Here is a 22,626-nt window from a genome sequence, read left to right as displayed (position 1 = left end):
TAAATACTAACACAAAATTTCTTTGTAACTCTCACAAGAATGTACAGATTCCAGGACTCATAGGATGATGTGTTGGAGAAGCACTGCATTGAACTTGCTTTATTTAAAACTTGGAGAAGCCCTTGGGGTTTTCAAGTCCATCCTTAGAGCAGTCTATTACTTAGGTAGATAACTTTAGGGAAATTCAGGCTAAGGATTTTCCCCATATCAGATTGCTAAAGCTCTTGAACATCTTGATCCCTTAGTAGATGGAAGGACTAAAGGATCCAGATGAACTGTACACATATGATCTTGGGGAAATTATTAGTAACAATTGATTCTCTAAGAGATGTGAGTATATCACAGCAATAATTATACACGTGGCAAAGCCTAGAAGCTATAACATCCTGTAACAGTGCAAATTAAGTGCCTATGAATGTATGCATAGATCTGTGTAGCCACAGAGGTAAATACACAGACTCTACTAATGGTGCTTAGAGCCAGTTGGCAATACAGAACAAAGGGAGGCAAAGAAGATTCCTTTCAGAATGTAGCAGAGAGAGAATGTTAGAACAAGGTGGTGGCAGTATCATTACTGTCCCAGCCTATCTTGCTTTGGAATCAGCAGAATACCAATGCTGCCTATATTGAAGAGTTTTAGAGAACAATTTTTTTCCAGTTTACATTCCTAGTCTGGAGCCGCTCACCATTTTAAACACGAACAACATCTCTGTCATAAAAATAGATGGAATTTTAATCACAGTATATTTATTTTTATATTTCATTCAGAGCTTATTCTCAAGTACCTTCCCTAGTCTCTTCCATACCAGTGTGGGAGGGAGCAGGAGGAACCTGCATGCCTCTCAGCCTAGAGTCACTTTCTCTCCTCTGTTGGCTGTGGCCCACTTTCACTCCCCTGGATCTATAATATATCTTCTTTGAATAAGAAGCCATACTATAGCCAGGTGCCTGTGGCTTTGCCTGTAATCCAAGCTACTAAGGAGGCTGAGATCTGAGGGTCCCAGTCTGAAGCCAGTCTGGGCAAAAAAGTCCCCAGGAGAATCTTATCTCCAATTAACCACTCAAAAACTGGAAGTGGCCTTGTGGCTCAAAGTGGTAGAGTGCTAGCCTTGAGCAAAAGAACTCAGGGACAGCACCGAGGCCCGCCCTGAGTTCAAGCCCCTGACTGACATGCCTCCTGGAATGTTACTGTTCATGATCTGTGTGTTTTTACCTACTGGCCAGGTAGTTACCTTGCCATTTCCCGCTGCTGATTCAATAGCTTACAAGTGTAAATGCTTAACTGTTGTTTGTTGAAAAGAGAGCACTTTACTGTGTGTCTGAGTATAGAGATGATGGATAATAAAATTCCCTTCAAGGAAAGGCTGAAATTCAGGAGTTCCTGACTGTTTAGCATTCTATGTGATTTCATGGACTCCTCAGACCCTCTAAAATGCATGAATTGTCAGCTTTATAGAGAGAGAAGTATGTGAGTGGTTGGAGGCTGTGTGAGCCTCTTGCATATTAACTCAATCTATGTGTCATTTCCTCTCTGCACTATCCCTCATGAGAGGTGGGGCCACCCAAGCATGCACAGGAAGAGATCTGGCTCTGGGTAGCTTTAATCCCTCCCCAGTGATGGACCACTTCATTTCCCTTCCTTGTTCCTTTTCTTCTCTCTACAGCTTGCTTTATCCTGTCTTGTTCTAAGTGTGTGTGTGTGTGTGTGTGTGTGTGTGTGTGTGTGTGTGTGTGTCCTGTTTCTCCCTTCCACAGATTCTTTTACCCTGTTCTATTTGTGTGTATACATGTAATATTCTGTTCTCTCTGTGTGTATTTATCTCACCCTTGCCTCCAGAAAGCAGTGGGCAGGCTGGGAGTTATGGTTAGGATTGATGGAGGGACTATTGCAGCTCTTTCTCCCTGTCCAAGCTGTTTCTTCGCAGGGACGTGTGCAAGCTGCAGACCACCAGCTGTGCTTGGAGCATGGCAGCCAAGAATTATCTGAAGTCCAGGGCTGAGTCTCCGAAGGTGCCGGGAGGCCCCTCTTCCCCAGTTCCATTCTGAGAATCTTCACTTCTTGGATCAGGGGAGACCAGCTCATACCCATCCATGGCTTTTCTCTCTCTGAAGGCACCTCATCGAATTATTTTGATATTAGCAGATGGAAACATTTAGAAAAAGACAGCTCAGAGTACTTTACAAAAACATCAGTATTTTGGTTGAAGGATCAAGTCTAGTTTTCCTTATAGCACTGTCCTCAATTTTAGTGTTTCTACACTGAGATGATGGGGGGGGATGGGGGTTGGAAGTGGGAGATTGAGCTTTGAGTTTTATTTGCAGCTCAGTAACCAATGATGGGGGAATTTTAAACCATTCTTCTGCTGAGCTCTGGGAATTGTCAAAAGAATTTTATTTGTACAATGCCTTCCTGACCCCCATTTTTTTCAGAGAAGTCAGAAATATACTGGTTTTGTAAACAGGGGCTTTAAGTCAAACTTTTGCAAATGTATGGAATATTCAGCCAAACTAACACTTCACTTGATTACAAATGGACCCAAAAGGCTATGTGCATAGAATGTCACATGATTAATAAGTGCTTTAAGGCTGTTACAGAGTAAGCATAATTTCAGAAGCAGTGGGGTCTTTTCCATTCACTTTGTAATTTAATGTACAACCACATAAGTCAGAGTTAAAGGATATTTATCTTCGTATTTTAATAACAGGAGTCAATATCGTAACAACACACCAGCTTTTCAATTATTATCCCAAATTTGAAAGTTCTTCTTTTAAGAAGTATAAATTGCCTTGGCTGGGATAACAGAAAGAAATGAAGAAAAACATCATCAATAAGAAATATGCTGAAATATGCTTGTTGAAAATGTCCTTAGCCTATTGTGACACACTGAGTAAATCTTTCCCTTCCTAGTTAGCTAAAAAAAAAAAAAGTGGTAAAACACAAGTAAATCTTGGTACTTACTTTACTAGTAATGAAATTTAGCCCATGAAGTATACTGCTCTGCAGAGGTAGTTGGTAATTGGTTTTGACCAGGCATGCCTCCAGAAATTTGCCTTTCTGTCTTCTCATCTTTTACCTTACTGTGTTTCTTGTGAAGCAACTTATGATATTCCTCTTAGCTTGTTGAGTTTTTAATTTTGGATTTCACGTTCATGTTACTTACTTTGTAATTTTTGTGTGTGTGTGCTGGGGCTTGAACTCAGGGCCTGGGCACTCTCCCTTAGCTTCTTTGCTCAAGACTAGCACTCTACCACTTGAGCCGTAGCTCCACTTTGGGCTTTTTTTTTTTTTTTGTAGTTTATTGGGGGTAGGAATCTCACAAACTTTCCTGCCTGGGCTGTCTTTGAACCGAGATCCTCAGATCTTAGTCTCCTGATTGGCTAGAATGACAAATGTAAGCCCAGCTTGTATGTAATTGTTTTTTCTGGCTCAAGATTCTTTCTTTGACTGAAAAGTTCAGGGATTGCAACACTACACAGAGTATAATACACACTCATATAAAGATACTTGCTTTGTATAAGATTTTATTTTATTTCTGTAGTATTACTAATCCTATTGTTTTGCTTTTCTATTTTGGTTAAGTCTTAAAAATACAAGTTTCCTGGATGTTGCTACTATGATTTCAGAGTTCTTAATGACTATCAGTTGACTCTTCTCTAGCTACTTTTAGTGGAAAAACATTTATTAAGGGGGATACATTGCTCCAAGAACCATTGAGAAGGAAAAAAAACACTGTAGAACTCTAGTGTGAGTTTCCAGAAGTAGTTCCAGAAAGTAAATTCCAGAACCGAGGCTGCCAAGGAGCTTCTGCCTCCACTACTTTAGAGGCTGCATCGGGAAGCCACCATGGTGCTGTAGCTGCAGAGCCCAGCATCACCTCTGCCAGACTCCACACCACCCCAGCAGGTGCTGTGTGCCTTGCTCAGCATTCACAGGCCTCCCTGTCTGGCAGGAGTAAATCTGATTGACTGAAACTCTTATCTCATTAGGGTCCCTAACTGGAAGAGCAAGATTAGAAAGGGAAAGGAAGTTTTGAATGGAACTTAAACATTGCAGGGAGATGGGAGTGAGTGTTGAGAGACCCCAACGACAGAATCCACTCCAGTTAATTGTCTTGACAGATGTGTGATCTATGGAGTTGGTAATGTTAGGCTACTGAGAAACTCTACTTATGGTGGAGCTTGTGGAATACAAGGCCTACCTATAAGATGATCGGGAAGCCAGCTGACTTCTCCATTCAACTCTTAGAATATGGATTCTTTTTCATTAAAATTTTAATTCTATGGGTCTTTTCCGGGCCAAGAGAATGTCCACTATCATAGTGTAAGGACAGGAAAATGCATTTGTCTGCTGACCTCCTAGGGCAGGACAGGGATGTAGGCTTTCACTAATTTCTCTCTCTCTCTCTCTCTCTCTCTCTCTCTCTCTTTCTCTGTGTATGTGTGTGTGTGTGTCTGTCTGTCTCTCTCTCTGTCTCTGTCTCTCTGTCTGTCTCTCTCTGTCTCTCGCTCTCTTTCTCTCTCTGTTAGTTGTGGGGCTTGAACTCAGGACCTGGGTGCTGTCCCTGAGCCTTTTTGTGCTCAAGGCTAGTGTGCCACAGCGCTACTTCTGGTTGTCCACTAGTTAATTGGAAATAAGAGTCTCACAGGGACTTTTCTGCCTGGGCTGGCTTTTAACCACAGTCCTCAGATCTCAGCCTCCTATGTAGCTAGGATTACAGGTGTGAGCCATTGGCACCTGGCTAATTTCTCTTATTTTAATCTCACATTTTACTCCTACTCAGCCTTGTGCCTCTGAATCTGAACCTGTGGTTTATTTTGTTGCTGTGTTCTGCCAGATATAGAAATGAAATGCTGAGGGCATAGGAGGCGACCCTGTGTTAACAGTGGTTCCAGATACTTTTGTATAAAGACTTCTAGGTGGGCCTCTGCTTTAGCCCTACAACTACATTCTCTTTTAGAGATTCAAGATGCTTCAAGGACAGAACCCACATGGGATGACTTCTCCTGTTTCCTCCCTTTCAGATATCTGGGGATAACTCTTCTTTTAGGCTAATTCAGTGCATAGTTTTCTGCCATTTTTTTATTCCAAAGAATTTTGAAGATCTCTTGTCTTCTATTTTTGCATTTCTCATTTTTTTCCTCTTTATGAATCAATGTCATTTTAAACATTCTTTTTACCTTTGTGATAGTGAGGTTGGGAGAAGTTGAAGAAAAGTCTGTAGGTGACCAGTCTAACAACCTTTGCCTGAATCCTTTCAGTATATTCTGCAGTATGTTCATCATTATCAGTCTTGTGCATTGTACAAATACTTACACATGAATATTTCTTTAAGGATTAATATATAGATTAAGCATCAAGATTTGAGAAGAAAGAAGCTTTTGTGTTCTCATTTTCAAGCCTTAGTACTTTTATCAGTATGGGTAGAGAAAGGCCTCATTTTGAAGATATTTGATGGATCTGGGAATATAGGAAAATCTATGCAAAGTAAAACAAACTTCATATTGCCCAGGAATACTATGAAAATGTATGAAGGAGTGCTGTTATGGCCAGATAGGCTTTGTAGAGGATATAGACATTGAACTGGATCCTGAGGAGTTGGTGGGAGCCAGAAAATGGACACATTTTCCTGCTGGGAGGATGGTCAGTGTGACCAGCTCTCTTTCTCCAACCCAGTGGAGATATTCCATGATAGCTTCATTCCAGGGCCAGAAAACCAATGCCCTGGACATTATGGAGTTTCCCTTGGCCTATCATCGACATGGGCCTACCACTGGACATGAGCAATTTCTTCAATACCAGAGAGGGGTAAAAAACAACTAAGAAAATACCATTTAGCAGAAACCCACTGGTTCACAGATGTCCTTTACAATTCAAAATGTAGTTCTGATTAAAGCAGGGGAGGGGATTAAGATACAAATAAAATGATGGGTTCATATTATGAGCTTCATACTTCTATGTCTCTATCGTTGTAACTTCTTAATAGCAATAAACACCAGATTTTAGTTTTCAACAGCATATGGATCCAGTATTCTGGCATTCTCAATTTTTTTTATAAGACTGTCTCTTTTTGCATTGGTACTTTGATTATTTTACAAGTTAGTCTCATCTCTTTATCCCTAATCTAGGCACAGTACTGTGCCAGCTCTTGAGGGGGCTGTTCAAATGTTCATTCAGCAAGTGTTTTCTGACTGTCTACTAGCATCCAACATTAATGAGGTGGTACACACACACACACACACACACACACACACACACACACACACACACACACACACACACACCACCGAGCTAATGGCTTGATAGCAAAGTCAGAGTAACGAAGCCCTAAATTGATACAATAATCAGTACTCATAAGGGTAATGGTAGTAACAAATTTGCTTCTGTCCACAAGAGATTATTTTGTAGTTGAAAAGACAAAGAATGCTCTGCCTTGAGTGACACACTTGTATGATTAGAAAATAAGATGTAAGTCTCACATAATAGAGAGTAAATTATGGTAGTTGTGTAACAGAATCAGACTGGGGTGTGAGGAATCCTGGAAGCAGCAGTGAAGGGGATAGTCTGCATACAGGGCTTGGCAGCAGCAGAGCCTCTAATGATTTAAGAACACCAAATGTTCATGTTTGTAAACCTGGGACAGGTGCATCAGAGTGCCCAATCATGTAGGCAGGGCATGACAGAGAGTCACCAAACTGGAAGGTTCCTTTGGTTCTAGGGGTTGCTAAGTTAGAGGAGCTAGATGGAGCTATATTAGAGGGAGAGAGATAAAGAAAAGAGGCAAAGCAAGTTCCAGGCAGATAAATCTCAGGGCTGAGTCCTAATCCTAAGGAAATACTTCGAGAATGGGGTTAGTATATATGGACCAGAAGATGGACGAGGTATCTAGAAATTCAAGCTTGTATGCAGATGCATTTCTTGACGTGTCTTAGAGGTACTACCAGGGTGAGAAGATGAGTATAGTGGACAAGCCCCAGGCTTACTTCTATCAGAGGAGCCCCACTTTTAAATCTGTTTAATGTATGGGATTTTTTTTATCAGAATCTATTTTTAATGACCCTACTGATTTAAAAATATGAGTCTGTAAGTGGAATGGGAAGAGAAAAGAAAGACAGAGACATAAAATCTATACTGTTTTTGTACAACATGTAAATAAATGAAGCCTTAGCTCGGTGGGATAATCTTTTGCAGGGATTTTAAGAGAAAGAGAAGTTGAGTGGTAAATTAGGAAAGATGCTGCCAGTGGTGGAAATACTTTAGAGAGAAGAAAGAAGATATGGTCTGGTATGTTCTGTGTAGAAAATGAAAACATTTCATTTGAAAGCACCAGTGGCTTTCCTGGGAAACAGAGCCCCATAGCTACTGCAGTGGACATGGTGAAGAGTTTGAATTTATTCTGAGGGGCAGCAGTGCCTTAAAAAAATGGGGTAGGAATGGGGAACATAATAAATATGTATGCTTACCATAACGCATGTGTCAGTCACTCCAAGTATGGAAGGCTTGTATTAACACAGGGGGCCATCACATATTTCTGGGCCCAGATCCCTTCCTAGAATCCAGGATAATGTCTTCGCTTTCCTGCTTTCAGTCTCACTGATTCAAGGCGCGGGGGGGTGGGGGGCGGTGTGAAGGATAATAATTTTGTGGAAAACAAATACTCTCCAATGTCTTGCTATCATGATTCAAGGGGAAAAATAAACTTAAACGAGAAAAAAACATTGATCAATGTCATTATCTTAGGTGCAGCTAGCAAATTTTAACAGTTGAATGCCTTGAGGTATTTCACCTCAAGCATTTTCAGCATTTGCAAAGCATTTACAGCTCCTGGAAGTGGAATCTTTTCAACTTGGACAAATCTGTGGGGCACTGACCGTCTTTGGGTCAAGTGCTTGGTGGGCTAGTCATCCAGCCCCTGGTGCTTTGGCTGCCACAGTGCTGCCTCTTGTGTGCTCCACACACATCACTGGTGAGGCCAAGCCATGGGAATGTCATGGTCATTGCCAGTGGGGTACGCTTCCTAGTGGGGTATGCATACCAGTTTCTTCATAGGAGAAGACATGCCTGGCAAATGAGGCCCATATGTTGTGCAAGTGCAGTAGGAGGGAGCAATGCATGGACCGTTATGATGGCAATTGGGAAGTGGTCACAAGCTAGGAATCTTTGTTCTAAGCAAGCCCCACTGTGCTCAGCATTTGAGTATCTCCTAATCAGTGTGTCATGGGACCTGGAATCTTTCTATTTATTAGCCTGAGAAATGATGCCATCATATTACAGAACATTTGAGCAAACCACTGAAGAAGTTTTAACAAATAGCTACATTAAAAAAAATAGTGTTATTGGTGCATATTCATACATATATGTATATCTAATATGTAATATATATATGCCAGGCATGTATTACTAGTTATTTGAGGGGGGGGCATGGGCACAGACTGGAAGGATTGAGGTTTGAGGTCAGCCCAGGACAAAAAGTTAATAAGCACTAAGCTGGATGTGGTGGTACATATCTGTGACCCAAGCTATAATGTTGGCCATAGTTAGTAAGATCATAGTGTAGGCCAGCCCTGGGCAAAAAATTTAATGCCTTACCTGAAAAATAACTAAAGAAAGTAAAAAGGTCTGAGGATGTGGCTCAAGTAGTTAAGCATCTGCCTTTCAAGCAAGAGACTGAATTGATACCCCACAACCATCAAAATAACCAAGCTAAAAAGTAAAATGAAATACCTTTAATGGCTCAAATGGCTTTTGGGGAAAAGACAATTTCTAGAAAATAAAAGCAATGTAAAGGCAGAAAGATAAATAAATGTAGCCTGTAAATCTAAACTTTGTGAAGATTCAGTGATCAAAAAGGAATGCTACAACCTTTGCAATATTATATTATTTGCAGGAAAGTGGATGGATCTAGGACAAATTATGTTAAGTGAAATAAGCCAAGCTCAAAGACAAAAACGGTGTATTTTCTCTCATATGCAGAAGCTAGATCTAAAATACACTTGAAACATAATTAGGCATTCACAAACAGTGAAGCCTCCCTTAGGAGACGAACATAAAGCCCAATGCTTATATGCCTTGGATCATATACAATAATATTTATTGAAATGAATTAGAACTTAAAAAAAAGAGAAATAAATGAACTCCAGGAAATAGAAAGAATTTATCTTTTTTCTTTGTTGCTGTTTCGTTTGTTCATTTATCAATTTGGGGGAAGGTAGGGGGGTTACACAGAAATTGACTGACAAAGGGTAAACAAATACAGCAGTGGTACTCATTAGACACTGGGTTGAAAATGAACTATACAATTTGTGGATGAGAATGGGAGAGAAAAACTGGAAGAGAATATGGGAAGAGGTGACATTGCTCCAAAAGAAATAGGCTTTTTATCTGACTTATGTAACTGTAACCCCTCTGTACATCACCTTTATAACAACTTTTTTAAAAGGAATGCCAATCAGTTAAGCGTCTCTGGTTATTGATCTGCTATTCATCTTAATTGGATTAAAAAGCACTACAGATATTAATAATGCATACTTTTGGGCATGGGTGTAAGGGTGTTTTCAACTAGAATTCAATAAGAAGGATAAGATCTGGCCTAATGTGGACAGCAATATGTAATCGATTGTGTGTTTGAGTGGAATAAGAAGGGAAGGCTGCTGGCCTCCCTGCTCTGTGCTGCTCTCTTCATGATGGACTGAAATTTCTGAACCCATGAGCCAAAAGAAAGACGATGTCTTTCTTTGAATTGTTTATGTCAACTATTTTGTCACAGCAATGAGAAAGCTAACATATTATCTTAAACAAGTTTTTAAAAAGAGGTTTATTCTATTATAGTATGTGTCAAGTATATGTGACAATCAAATATCTTAATCCACATTTGTCTTTGTTTACCAAACATTCTCCAGTCAAGTCAAACATTTATAATGTATGCTATGTGGACTTTTTGTGACCGGTATTGTGGTAAGCACTATAATATATAGAAATGAGGAAGGACTGACTCATGACCCTCCTTTCATTTTTCAATCTCTTAGAAAATCTTTTGTTGTCTTATTTGTAAGGGAAGGTATACACAAGTAAAATGATTAAATGTGTTAACAAAGACACTCAAGGAATCCAACTTTCTTATGTAAATCACCAAGTAAATAAGGACATCTCAGTCTTTTGCATATGAAAAGAGCTATTTCTCCACTCAGTCCCCTGCTCATATCCTCTGTCCCTCTCTCCAGCAATCAATCAAGTTATATTGATGGTATTCTGTCAGCTAGCGGCCATCATCCATTGGACCTTTGTCAAACGAATATATGTCATTCCTTGACTTGTCCTTTTTTTGAGGTCATTCCTTGACCTCAAGGAATGCCTACTGTGGCTATCCCATAATCTCACATTCCATCTCTTCGATTCCTCTTACTTCTCAATATTCAGTAACTTTCTCCATAGTCCAGTCTGTTTCATACACAGATGCACCTTCTTTGGGCCTATATTTTGTCTACTTCTTGCAAAGTGACTGTAGAGAAAGACTAGCATGTCATTTTTGTTTCCTCTCTTTAAACGAAAAGAAATGTATCATTCTGGATATTGCCCTTGTAAATAATGCAGGTGACTCCTTTGTATTAGGGAAAAAAGGCTTTATGTTTAAATATGAAGAAAAGCATGGTGTTATACTAATGGTACTGTCTCTAAAGATTTTGAAACTGTACAAATTCCTTTTGGTTTTTCCTTTTGACTCTTTCTCTAAATTTTTTATATATTCTTCCAAAATGTCTCAAGATAAAATATTTAAAGTACCAATATTTGTTTGAAAAGCATTCTCATTCTCTATTTCTCTATTTTTCTTTGCATATGTAGAACAATGAAATTGACTGAGTATTCTGAGTTTTAACGAATGACCATCATACAAATTTTTATGTAATGCATATATAAAATTGAGATATCTCATATAAGATATACTAGATAAAATGAGTACGTTAAATAATCTATGAATTAAAAGAAGAGAGATGGAAATGGCACACATGGAGAGAGATGTGAGAGAGAGGCAGAGAGAGACAGAGAGAGACAGAGAGAAAGCTTGGGATATCTTTGCATGAAAGGTAGAACTTGATGTGGACTCTAAAGTCCATTTTTTTTTTTATGGGAAAGAGTTGAAAGGGTGTTTCAACTTGAGAAAAGAAGCAGGGCATGTTGGCTCATGCCCATAATTTCAGCTACTTGGGAAGTGCAAATAGAAAGTAGTGATTTATGGCCATGTTGGATAATAAGTTAGCAAGGCTGTTTCTAAGAACAGTCTAGAAATCTTGGTACACACCTGTCATCCCAGCTACATGGGAGACAGAAATAGAAGAATCATGATATGAATCTGTCTCAAGACTAAAGCATGAACGATTCTGAAAAAGTAGGCTTTAAAAATTGCCATTCCTGTGATATTAGAGCAAGTAGAAGGATTGGAGACAAGCTAGGAGGCATTGGTGATCACATGCCTATGTGAGGCCAGACGCCTCTAGGTCACTTTTCTAAGAATGTGATGGGGAACCAGGTAGAGGAGAACTATGGTGAATGTTGCAGATGAAAACTGAGTCAATCTTGATGTAATGAATGAGGTAAAAGAAGACAGCACAGAATGGATGGCAAGGGATCAGACTGGGTGACTAAGAATGAGCAGTTTGCCAGTACCAGAAACAGGCAGTCCAAGGCGAACAGTATTGGGATAGAAAGGAGGAAGGAAAAAATAAAGACTAGGAGGTCAGTGCTCTCTAAAGAAATTTAACATGAGCCACGTATGTCATTTGAAATTCTCTAGCAACCATATCTATAAGGGTAAACAAAAAAGAGAAATCATGATTAATAATACATTACTCCAACATTAAAAATAATGTCATTTCAATATACAATCAAGATAAAGTATTAATGAGATAGTTCTGTCTTATTGTTTCATACTAAATCTTTGAGAACTGGTATGTATTTAATGTCCATGTACATTTTGGTAGGCCAGTTTGCTTGGTTCATGGTGCTCACTAGCTGCCTGCGTCTGTGGCTACCATATTGGAAAGCAGTTATTAGGCTGTTTAATAAAACTGACAAAGATCATTTGGCATATTTCTTAATTAAGCAGATGCTGAGACACTTGATTTTGGAAATTACAGTTCTATGTATCTTTCCTGCTCCTCTCTGGCTTTTGTTTTACTTTAGCTATTTCAGATTCAAGACTCTTTTGTTTTATTTTTCTTTTAGCCGAATGTCATTCTCTCTTAAAACCACCAAGATCTTTAGAACTGTCCATGATATATTGTTTCATTGCTTAGAGTTGATGCTGCTTGGTGTAATTCTGTTTGACTTACAACTTTAATTAAACAAAGCACTCTGAATACTTTTTCTTCTTTCTTTGTCAGTCTCAAAACTTGTGATTATGAAATAATTTAGCAATGCATCCTCAAAAGCTTTTAATAAATTACATTTAGTAAATGGGAAATGAAGAGGGCATTTTCCATGTTCATGTGTGTTTGTGTATGTGTGTGTGTGTGTGTGTATGTGTTTCCAGTGCTTAATATCTGACATATAAACTTAACTGTTTGCTTTTTTTTTTTTGTCTTCACTATATGCTAAAGAATGCAGTACAAAAGGGAGCCTGCTTTATAGAAAGCCAGCCAAGGACATCGTGTTCCATCTTTACAATGAAATGCACATTTCCCATTAAAAAGCAAATCCATCATTTCAAAAGATTGAATAGGATGGTACATTAAAAAAAACCCAGCTGCTTAAATTTAGGGCATTGAAAAACATCCAATAAAAAATGTTCCCTGGGTCTGAAGCATTTTCATTTGATTATGCATTGGATAAGTTTTCATTCAATCTAGAATCTGGCATTTTAGAAGGTTGTCCTAAAATAGATTGACTTCTGTTTTAAGTAAGTTGGACTCAACTATGATACTTCATTTACTTACATTATGTATCTTGCTGTTTAGCAAATCTTTGCATTTTTGAATAAATCCCTGATTTTTGTACAAGGGCATATTGGACTTTCCCTGCAGTGTTTTGCCTTTGCATGCTTTCCCTAAGCTTCCTCCACTTCCACTTGGTTTCTGTTTGTTTGGTTTTTTTTTCTTTTCTTGAAAGATGCTGTGTGCCAGCACAGCCATTTTGTTCTCCAAGGAGCTCCTTCCAGCTTTTCCAGTCATCTCTTTCACTCTGCCTTCTTTGTGTGGTCAAGTAAAATGCCATCTTTTTGCTAGTCTAACATGCTCTGCCCAGTTTTTTGCTGACTAAGAGTAAAAATAGCAAGGCCAGTGACACTCCCCCATCATAATATGGCACCCACAAGCTGGCTCAGGAGCACAGAACAGCTATGCTACCCTCAAGATATCTCCAGGAAGCAGTCTAGATGTTCCAGCAACAGCTAAGCTTATCTTAAACATATCTATCTGCATTGAGTACATTTCCCCCATAGGCATTAATAGCTACGTATTAAAAGTTAAAGCCATGCCTCCACGATTTCCTCCTCTGGAATCCACCTACTTTTCCTCATCTAAAGGATTACTATTTAACAAGCAGAGTGCTAGCGTGCCCCTGGAATAGGTAGGTATTTACTAGATTTCTTAGGCTAACTATTTGGCTTTCTCCTATTATACTGATCGTTAAGCATTTATACATAGGATGATGTTGTGCCTGAGCCAGTTCCTTGAGAGTGAATACTTCCGATAATTCTTTGGAGTCTAGTATATTTTACTAATGACAGTTTGGATGGTTACATGTGCAACTTTTACCTTTCCAGGAGCTGTATTTTACTCAAAGACTTGTTCATTCTAAAAGAGAACTTGTTCTAATTCCTATCTGTCTAATTCTAATGAGGTCGTTTCCCAAGCAAGAGCTCCATAAGTTGATGGGTTTTATGGGGGAATTCTCTCCCAGGATCTGTATTTTTAGTCTAGACCAGATGAGGGAAGTATTTTCTGTGCCCTATCATCATTTATGGGGGGTAGTTTCACACTGGGGTTCCGGGCTTCCACTCCACTGCCAACACTGGCTATCAAAACTGCTTAGGCTGCAAATAAAACATGAAATGAAATCCATCTGGCATTTCTCATTGAATTAGGACCAGAACATTTTTGTTAAATATTAACAGATGGCTAAATTCTTAATATCAAACTAACATTCAAAAACATCTAAGGAGACCTCGCACACCAGGGGAAAGAATAGAAGACCATGTGTTTTCTCCATCTCTGAGCCCTTCCCAGCCATTCTCTCTTCCCCTTCCTCATTTTTCCAACCAATGTGCTGAGAATCACTGGAGACTTTTGTCTCCAATGACTTGTATTCTTCAGTAGCTAGTATCAAAATAGTGTTTGATGGTATCAGGATAGAGGGCAATCAAGTGTCAAACAACCAGTGATGTGTTGTCGTTGGCATGATCTTGTATTAATATCTTCTCTCTCCCCATTTCTCCCTCCCCCTTACAACAGGAAAAGGAAAAAAAGTACATGCTTCCTTTGGACAACCTGAAAGTTCGGGATGTGGAAAAGAGTTTTATGTCTAGCAAACACATCTTTGCACTCTTTAATACAGAGCAAAGGTAAGACAATGAAGCAGCTTTTTGTTAAGATATTTTTTCCTTGAATTTTTAGATGACCTAGAGATCATATCCATTTGCAAATAATTCCTTTTTTCACATGTGGAGTGTGGCCAGTTCCTCAGCTTTCCTTTTCATTTATTTAATATTTTTAACATCTATCATGGGTTATAACTCCACAAGTCAAAAATGTGGCATAAGAAAGATCTTCAATTATTGGTTAGTTTTATTTCCTGTTTTTTCAGCAGGCACTCAATTTATGCATATCCATGTTTAAAGCTTCATTTTGCTACTGTGAGGTCTTCCTCATCTTGATTATTTATATACTTCATAGTTGACCATAATTTCAATAATTTCTCCCGAAAATCTATGAACAATGACTGAATTCAGTGAATAGAACTATTCAGGTAAAGCAAATAAAAATATGGAGTGCTTTACAGATGTTCAAAAGCAATACCCATAATTCACTGTCCTTGGCTTTTTATTCAGCTGATCATGAGGCTTAAAGATGATGTGCGTGGCTACCATTATAAATTAGAAAGTATGGGTTGAGACAGGTTGACTGACATTTCCAAGTTCGCAAAATCCAGACTCACGACCTAAAGAGGAACTTGAATCATGGCTTTGTCTGGATCTACTTTCCCACATTTTTTTGGTGATATGTTCTGTTCCATTGTTGTACACCGGTCATCATGGGATGTCATGGCCATTCACTGAAACCAGTCAGTAAATTGAAATATAAAAATGAAATAAGAAAATAGAGAGATGATGGAGAGTTGGATAGAGAGATGTAAATGGGTTATAACTAGGCAAAAATAACAAAGGAGATTTTCTCCAAAAAGAAATGTTACAGGAAAAAAATCTAATTTGTATGAGTAAGTTAGTAAGAGAGTGAGTCATTAGGTGGCAATGTCTAATTTTAACCCATATTTCCAGGCTGTGTTTCATCTTTATTTAGCAATGAATACAGTTGTTTGATTAGGTTCAATGACTGGCCCAGGGTCAATCACACAGTTAATCAAAACAGCAAAAGAAGACTTCTTCTTACATTCCCAGTCAGTTGCTCAGAGTGACTCATAATGCAGAAATACTTGGTAAACCCACAAGAACAAACCATTTAAGAATCATGGGAAAAGAAAGGACCAACATGGTGCTTTCAGAATGCAGTGTTATTTGAGAGTAGCTTGTGAGCAACATTGAAAATGATAAAGAATAAGAAGGATTCTTAGAGCACTGTGCCTCTATCTGCAGCCAAACTCAGTGCAGTTTTCATGGCTGCTCTCAGTACAGGGGAGAACTGGGAACTGGAGTATGCTAAGGGCAGGCACTGCCCTCCTGACCACATGTAGAGTCCAGCAGGCAGACTCAAATGAAATGGCGCTTCAATCCACCTGATAAATTCAGGTTATAAGAAGATTTAAAACAATGTGAAAACAGGCACTGTTGGAGCATTTTAACCTGTTTTTTGTTTGGTTTTTGCAAATCGCAAAAGTCACCAAAACAAGAAAACTCCAGGTTTTCAAAAGTCTAGAATTGGAATCGGAAACAGTAAAACAGTACTAATACTAAACTCTTACACTTCTGCTCAAAGACCCTTGTTAAGTCATGGATGGCCTTACAACTAGCATTTTCCTTTGAATACAAGTAGATTTTCCTTATTTTTTTTCTTGATTTTAAAGAGAATTGTTTTAAATGCTTTATAGTTAAATACTGTCAAATAGATATCTGTTATCAGGTGAAAAATATTCTTCATGTTCCTAATTATTATGACTTTATGTTTATATTTTGAGCTTGGACAGATGTTGAATCTTACCAGTACCTCCACCTAGGAGATTGTGTGATTCCATTTTCTTTCATCTCTGCATGTGATGAAATATACACATAGGCACTTAAGTGTTAAACCATCCTTGATCTCCCGGGATTAAAGCTACGTCATGATATAATGCATCTGCATCTGACATGAGCCAGCATTTCATGTAGGCTTATACATTTACGTTCTAAGGGAGATTTACCCATGAATATCTTTTTTAAAAAATGTATGCTGTCACTGGCTGGTCTTAATATCAAGGATCTTTTAGCTTTTTATATTGAGGTTGGAATACCTCCTCATTGTTCTTTGGAACATTTGTTTAAAAAATTGACTCAACTTCCTGTTTGGTAAAAGTTATCCAACATGGAAGGTACTTTGAATAAGTAGACTTTAAAGTAGTGATTTACTGCATTAAGTTATTACAGATGAATGTAGGTATTATCGTTTTTACATAGGCTGGTTTGGATAAATTGTGTTTTTCTAGGATGTTATCTGTTCTGTTTGTTTTAAAACATATTGGCAATAAGGAGTTGCCAATATTCTAGTTTTTAAATATGTGGGATCTGAACTATGACTCCTTTTTATTTCTGATAACATTGTTTTTCCATGAACACTCTTGTCTAAGTTTTGTCCATTTCCAAAGAAACAGATTTTAGCTTTTTGATCCTTTTTGTGTATTGTTTTCTGTTTCACCTATCTCTACTCTCATTTTCATTATTGCCTTCATTGTATTTTCTTTGGGTTAACTTTATAGTTCTTATTTTTCTTTTTTTAATTTTAATTTTTATTGTCAAAGTGATGTACAGAGCAGTTACAGTTACATATGTAAGGCAATGAGTATATTTCTTGTCAAACTTGTCACCTCCTCCTTCAGTTTTCTCCCATTTTCCCCCTCTCTAATTCCCTCCCTCCTCAAATTGTACAGTTAGTTTACTCCATATTGTCTTGTAAGTATTGCTGTTGTATTGGTTTACCTTTTACACTTTGTCTCACCATTTTGATGTTCCTCTTCCCTTTCCTAGCTCAGATACATATATACAATACCCAGGGTACCAAAATCAAATACAGTGATGACAGGGGTAAAGCCGCAGGGAAGAAAAACAAAAGAAAAAGTCATAATTTCACATAATACATGGAATACAGTGATAAACCCCTTGTTTCCATAAGTTGAAGTTCATTTCGCTTAGCATCATCTTATGTGATCATATGTACATAGCTACTGTGTTATTGTGATCATCTGCTAGAACTATCCTAGACATACACTAATTTTACCAATGCGAGAAACCATAGAGTCTATATTTCTTTGGGTCTGGCTTACTTCACTTAGTATTATTTTTCCAAGTCTTTCTATTTCTTTATGAATGGAGCAAAGTCATTCTTAAAAATGACGTTTGTCTTTTTTTCTGGTTTCTTTTTCTAAAATTCTTGTTCATATATGCTGGGCCACATTATCCTGTTCTCTATGTGCTTAGTCTTGGCTCTTATACTCTCTCTATATATTATTATATATTATATTATATATATTATATTATATATATTATATATATAATAAATATATATAATATTATATATAATTATATATTATATATTATATATTATATTATATATATTATGTATATTATATTATATATAATATATATTATATATATTATATATTATACCATATATATATATATATAAAATCTTCTCTTCTGGGTCTCTCTCCCCTCCACCCCATCTTGGCAGATGAGTTTGAACTCAGAGCCTTGTATTTTTTACACAGGTACTGTTCCGCTTGAGCCATAACTCTAGCATTTCTTACTTTAGTTACATTTTTCAGGTAGGAGCTCATGCTTTTTGCTCAAGACCAGTCTTGGACCATACTCCTCCCACTTACACCTATTATGTAACAAGGATTACATGCCCAAATTGAGTTCAGTTCTCACTAACTTTTTGACTGAATGGACCTCAAACCTTGATCTTCATAATTTTTGTCTCCCAAGTAGCTGGGATTACAGGTGTGTGCTACTCTCTGTCTATACTAAATCTTTTTTATGCCAATGAAATCAATTTTAATTACTTAGAAACAGTTGTGATTAATACTAGTTGTTATACTGAATCTTTCTTCATGCTTCACCATAGTTCACTTTTTTACTCCTGTCTTCCACTTGAGTAATAATCCTCTTTACCTTTGACTAGGTAGGAACTTACCAATCAGTTTGCTTAGCTAGTGTTAAGATTTTGTTCAAACCATCCTTTCAGTAAGAATGACACTTTTGGATGGTCCTGGCTCCCAAACTTTCAGATACTGTTGCTGTTCTTGAGTAGACATTAAAATCTAAGCCTTTTGGGTGATGAAGCTGAGGTCATCTAGTGGCATAATGACAGAAGATATGTTTCTTATTTGGGGGGCAGGGCATGTGGGTTGGACTTAAGGATTGCTTTCAGTTTGGAAAGAAATTATACATTTATCATAATGCTTTTCAATTCTAGATGACTTATAGGAAGAAGCTTTTAAAGTTTGCTTTTCAATTCTAGGTGACTTGTAGGAAAAAGCCTTTAAAGTTTGAGTTTTACCATCATTTTTGGAATGAAGTGTCCATATATTTTCATTAAATCATTGAAACCCAAAACTAAGTTCCTGACTTCTGTCGGGTAAAGACTGGGATGATATGAACCTGAAGGCCAATCTGGGGTTACTAGAATGTGCAGATATGAATATTTTAGAAACAAGTTAGAAATAATGATCGCCCCCTTGTTCTCTCAGTATATATCATCCCCTACTCCCACACACCAGTTGAGCATGTCTTCATTATCAGCTTTTATGCAATATAGTTAATCTAAATTAAGTGTTTCTTGTGATCTTGTCTTGATGGCATTTATAATGACCAGTGAGTGTCCTCCAAATTCATTTTTCACTGAAGAAACTCATTGAGAAAATTGAAGAGGAAGAAAACTAAGTCTCAGTGGGTTATGGTGCCTGCAGATTAATTTTTTTTTTTTTTTGGCCAGTCCTGGGCCTTGAACTCAGGGCCTGAGCACCATCCCTGGCTTCTTCCTGCTCAAGGCTAGCACTCTGCCACCTGAGCCACAGCGCCGCTTCTGGCCATTTTCTGTATATGTGGTGCTGGGGAATCGAACCTAGGGCCTCGTGTATCCGAGGCAGGCACTCTTGCCACTAGGCTATATCCCCAGCCCCTGCAGATTAATTTTTCCTTGATTAATTTGGAGGAGATTTTCTGAGTGCCTCTATCACTTTGCATGTTTAATCACTGAATTCCATGACAGTGTAGGATCATTAATTTGCTCGGCAGATTAATGTGAGGTTTATTGGCTTGGGGCTATGAGTACTTATATGACTATCAAGGTTGATGACAAAGTAGGTATGAAATATGATGGCTTCCTGAGATTTCCTGGGACTGTGGAGGGGAGTTTGCTTGTCCTCCTTTTGTCAACAGATAATGAGCTAACATATACAACAGTCAAATCCCACAGCCAGGTCTGAAACGCAGGTCTACTATTTCTTGATCCAGGGCTACTTCTGATAGCACAGTTTCAAGATAACTTGTGAGAATGCACCACAATTCCACCTATGGCTTTAATTGGAAGTGTACCTAAGTAGCAATGATGTTTTTTAACATCACATGTGGGCATTTCAACTTGCCGTCACATCTCACATCTCAGAGAATGCTTCTCTGTTGGTTTTTTTTTTCCAATTAAATTTTTTTTTATTGTAAAGGTATTGTACAGAGGGGTTACAGTTACATAAGTCAAGTAATGCGTATATTTCTTTGAACAATGTCACCTATTTCCTTGTTCTCTTCCAGTTTTTCCCCTCCTGTCTGCCCTCCCCCAAAGGCGTATAGTTCATTTCCAACAGTGTCTAGTGAATATCATTGCTGAACTGGTTCACTCTTTTTCTCACCATTTCTTCTTTTTATTTTTAAATTGATGTATTTATTGTCAAAGTGATATACAGAGGGGTTACAGTTTCATACATAACGCAATGAGTACATTTCTTATCAAGTTTGTTACCTCCTCCCTTTTTTATTCCACCTTCCCCCTTCCTCATATAGTTTTGTAAGTATATAGTATATAGTTTTGTAAGTATTGCTGTTGCATTGGTTTCCTTTTTACCCTTTGTCTTTCCATTTTGTTGTTCCCTTCCCTTCCCTACTTCTGAAAAATGTATATACAATACCCAGGGTACGAAAATCAGTTACAGTGACATCAGGGTAAACCAACTCTAAGTAATGGAAATAAATAGTTATCGTTGTTGTTATGTTCAATGTACCATGTGAAATTTTGCCATTTTCTTCTTTTCATTTTTAAAGCCTTGCATGAACCTGTCCTGTAATCCTCCTATAGTTCAGGACCATTCTTATGGGCTTACTTAGTTTAGGCTTTCCACTATAAAGTTAAAAATAGTTGGCCTGTGGCCTCTCATTATCAGGTACTTGAGAACTGATATATTTAACCTCCTTTCCTAAGAGGTGTCCTGGTGAAATAATAGACTCTTTATGAGTCTGGTGGCCAGATTTTTGAGCTATAGTGTGACCAGTGTTCCACTAAGGTGCTTTGTTAAATCAACTGAAGGATTTGTCCCTAGTGAATTTCACATCCCAAACCAATTTGTCCTCCATGAGTTCTCCATAAGAGTATGCATTCCTGAGCCCTCTTCTATTCAAAGATGGAACCTTACATACCTGGGAATTCTGATCCAATCCATTGCAATACTTTGTTCCCACACTCATTTTGTTGGCATAAGTGAAAAGTTAAATCTAAATTAAAAGACTCCTAGATCTCTTTGTGGCATGGCCTAAGCCAAGGCTTGGAATGTTCCCCCCAGGTTTTGTTCCATTTGATTCTGTTAGAAATGCCATGTTTTCTCTGGTGGAAAGAAGTGTGTCTGAATAATGGCCTCCCTGTGCTGTGCTTGCGCTCCAGGCAGGCCTTCAGTTAGAAGGTCATGCTAAGGCCCATTTGGTCCCAGGTATGTCAGCTCTGGTAGCCAGCAGAGATCCATTTCTGCCTAGGAGGGCTGTGGGGAAGACACATGGTATTTTCTGAGCTCTCTTCCAGATTGCCAGGCACTGTTTTCTTTTAAAATAAGGCATTCATTCTTTATCACTACTCTGTAGCCTCAGCTCAGGATATGGCTTATCAGCATTACTTGGAGTTTTTGCTCACACTTCTTTCCCCCCTTCTACAGAAAGTGACTTGAGGATGTCTCACAGCTCTGCTTAATCCTAAGCCTATTGCCGACATTCAATAAATGTCAAGTAATACTGTAATATAATTAATGTATGCTCTTAGGTATTTTGAAAAGAATGGCTCTTTATTCTCATTGTCCAACACTGTGTTTTTCCACTTGTTAGTTGAAAAGGAGTTGGAATTAGGTTTTCCCATTATATGCCTTTATGGAAGTGTTTCTATATTAAGCTGTGCTTAGAGTTTAAATTGTTTGAAAAAGTGTTTAATTAAACAAACATGCTGTGCAAGATGTGCTATACAATGCCCCCTCTGAAAAGGTCATGTCTCACTCGAATGTGGTGAATGTCAAATCTGTGTTAAAAAAGGAAGCAATTTTCCTTCCATAAATAGGGTGGGCAGAGGCTCTTATATATAAGAATTTTAGTAGGTCAAAGCATGTAGTATTCTGGACCCAGTAAGAAACTCAGTGTAATTAAACTTATATATGAAATATATATGTTTTTAATCCCACTGTTGAACAATGGCATGACTTTATGCTTCACAGAATATGGGAATTGTTTGTCCTTTGAGTACTCTTGACTCAAGAAAATGTGAGTCAGATAAAGTTTCAGTCAGTAATCAATCTACCATCCCAGAGTGAGAATTGAAATGATGTGTATTACCTCTCTCCACACCAAGGTGATAGGTCACCTTCCACTGAAGCATTTGTTACGTCCTCTAACAATGAGTACCTGGTAGAGGAAAAAGTCCGTTGGAAGGTAGAAACTCTCCATCGCTCTCAATTAACTTATATATACTTCTTAGTACCCTTTCTGTAACATTGTGCGAGACATAAAGGTTTAGTTTTCCCCTGGCTTCATTCTGTTGTAATAAAAAGAAATTATATACAATTTTAAAAGTTATCTTTAAGAAATTGTCCAAAGGGTTTTCAATTCCACATGTCAGTTTCTGAGTACCATGCATCTTGATCAGTGTGTCAGTCCTCCTGGCCTTCTTTCTTCTTTCCCATCTCTTTCAACTCCACCGCCCCAGGCTTTATTCTTTTTCTGTTTTTTTTTTTTTTAATAGGAGCTA

General features: G+C 38.0%; 1 protein-coding gene across 10 annotated transcripts in view; it reads left to right on the top strand.

Moving 5' to 3' along the window:
- Dnm3 (dynamin 3) overlaps positions 1 to 22,626 on the top strand; it is a 492,945-nt gene that overhangs the window by 326,758 nt on the left and 143,561 nt on the right. For all 10 annotated transcript variants that reach the window (XR_007212664.1, XR_007212666.1, XR_007212665.1 and 7 more), the window contains one exon: positions 14,443 to 14,552. Coding sequence is in view for 7 of the 10 variants with exons in the window: in XM_048358313.1 (XP_048214270.1) it covers positions 14,443 to 14,552 (110 nt within the window). In the remaining 3 variants the exon portion in view is untranslated. The remainder of the gene's footprint in view (positions 1 to 14,442; positions 14,553 to 22,626) is intronic.

This window comes from Perognathus longimembris, chromosome 11, assembly GCF_023159225.1.
Source record: "Perognathus longimembris pacificus isolate PPM17 chromosome 11, ASM2315922v1, whole genome shotgun sequence".
NCBI classification, from domain to species: domain Eukaryota; kingdom Metazoa; phylum Chordata; class Mammalia; order Rodentia; family Heteromyidae; genus Perognathus; species Perognathus longimembris.
Note: the sequence above shows the minus strand (reverse complement) of the source record. Positions and strands in the feature narration are given on the sequence as shown.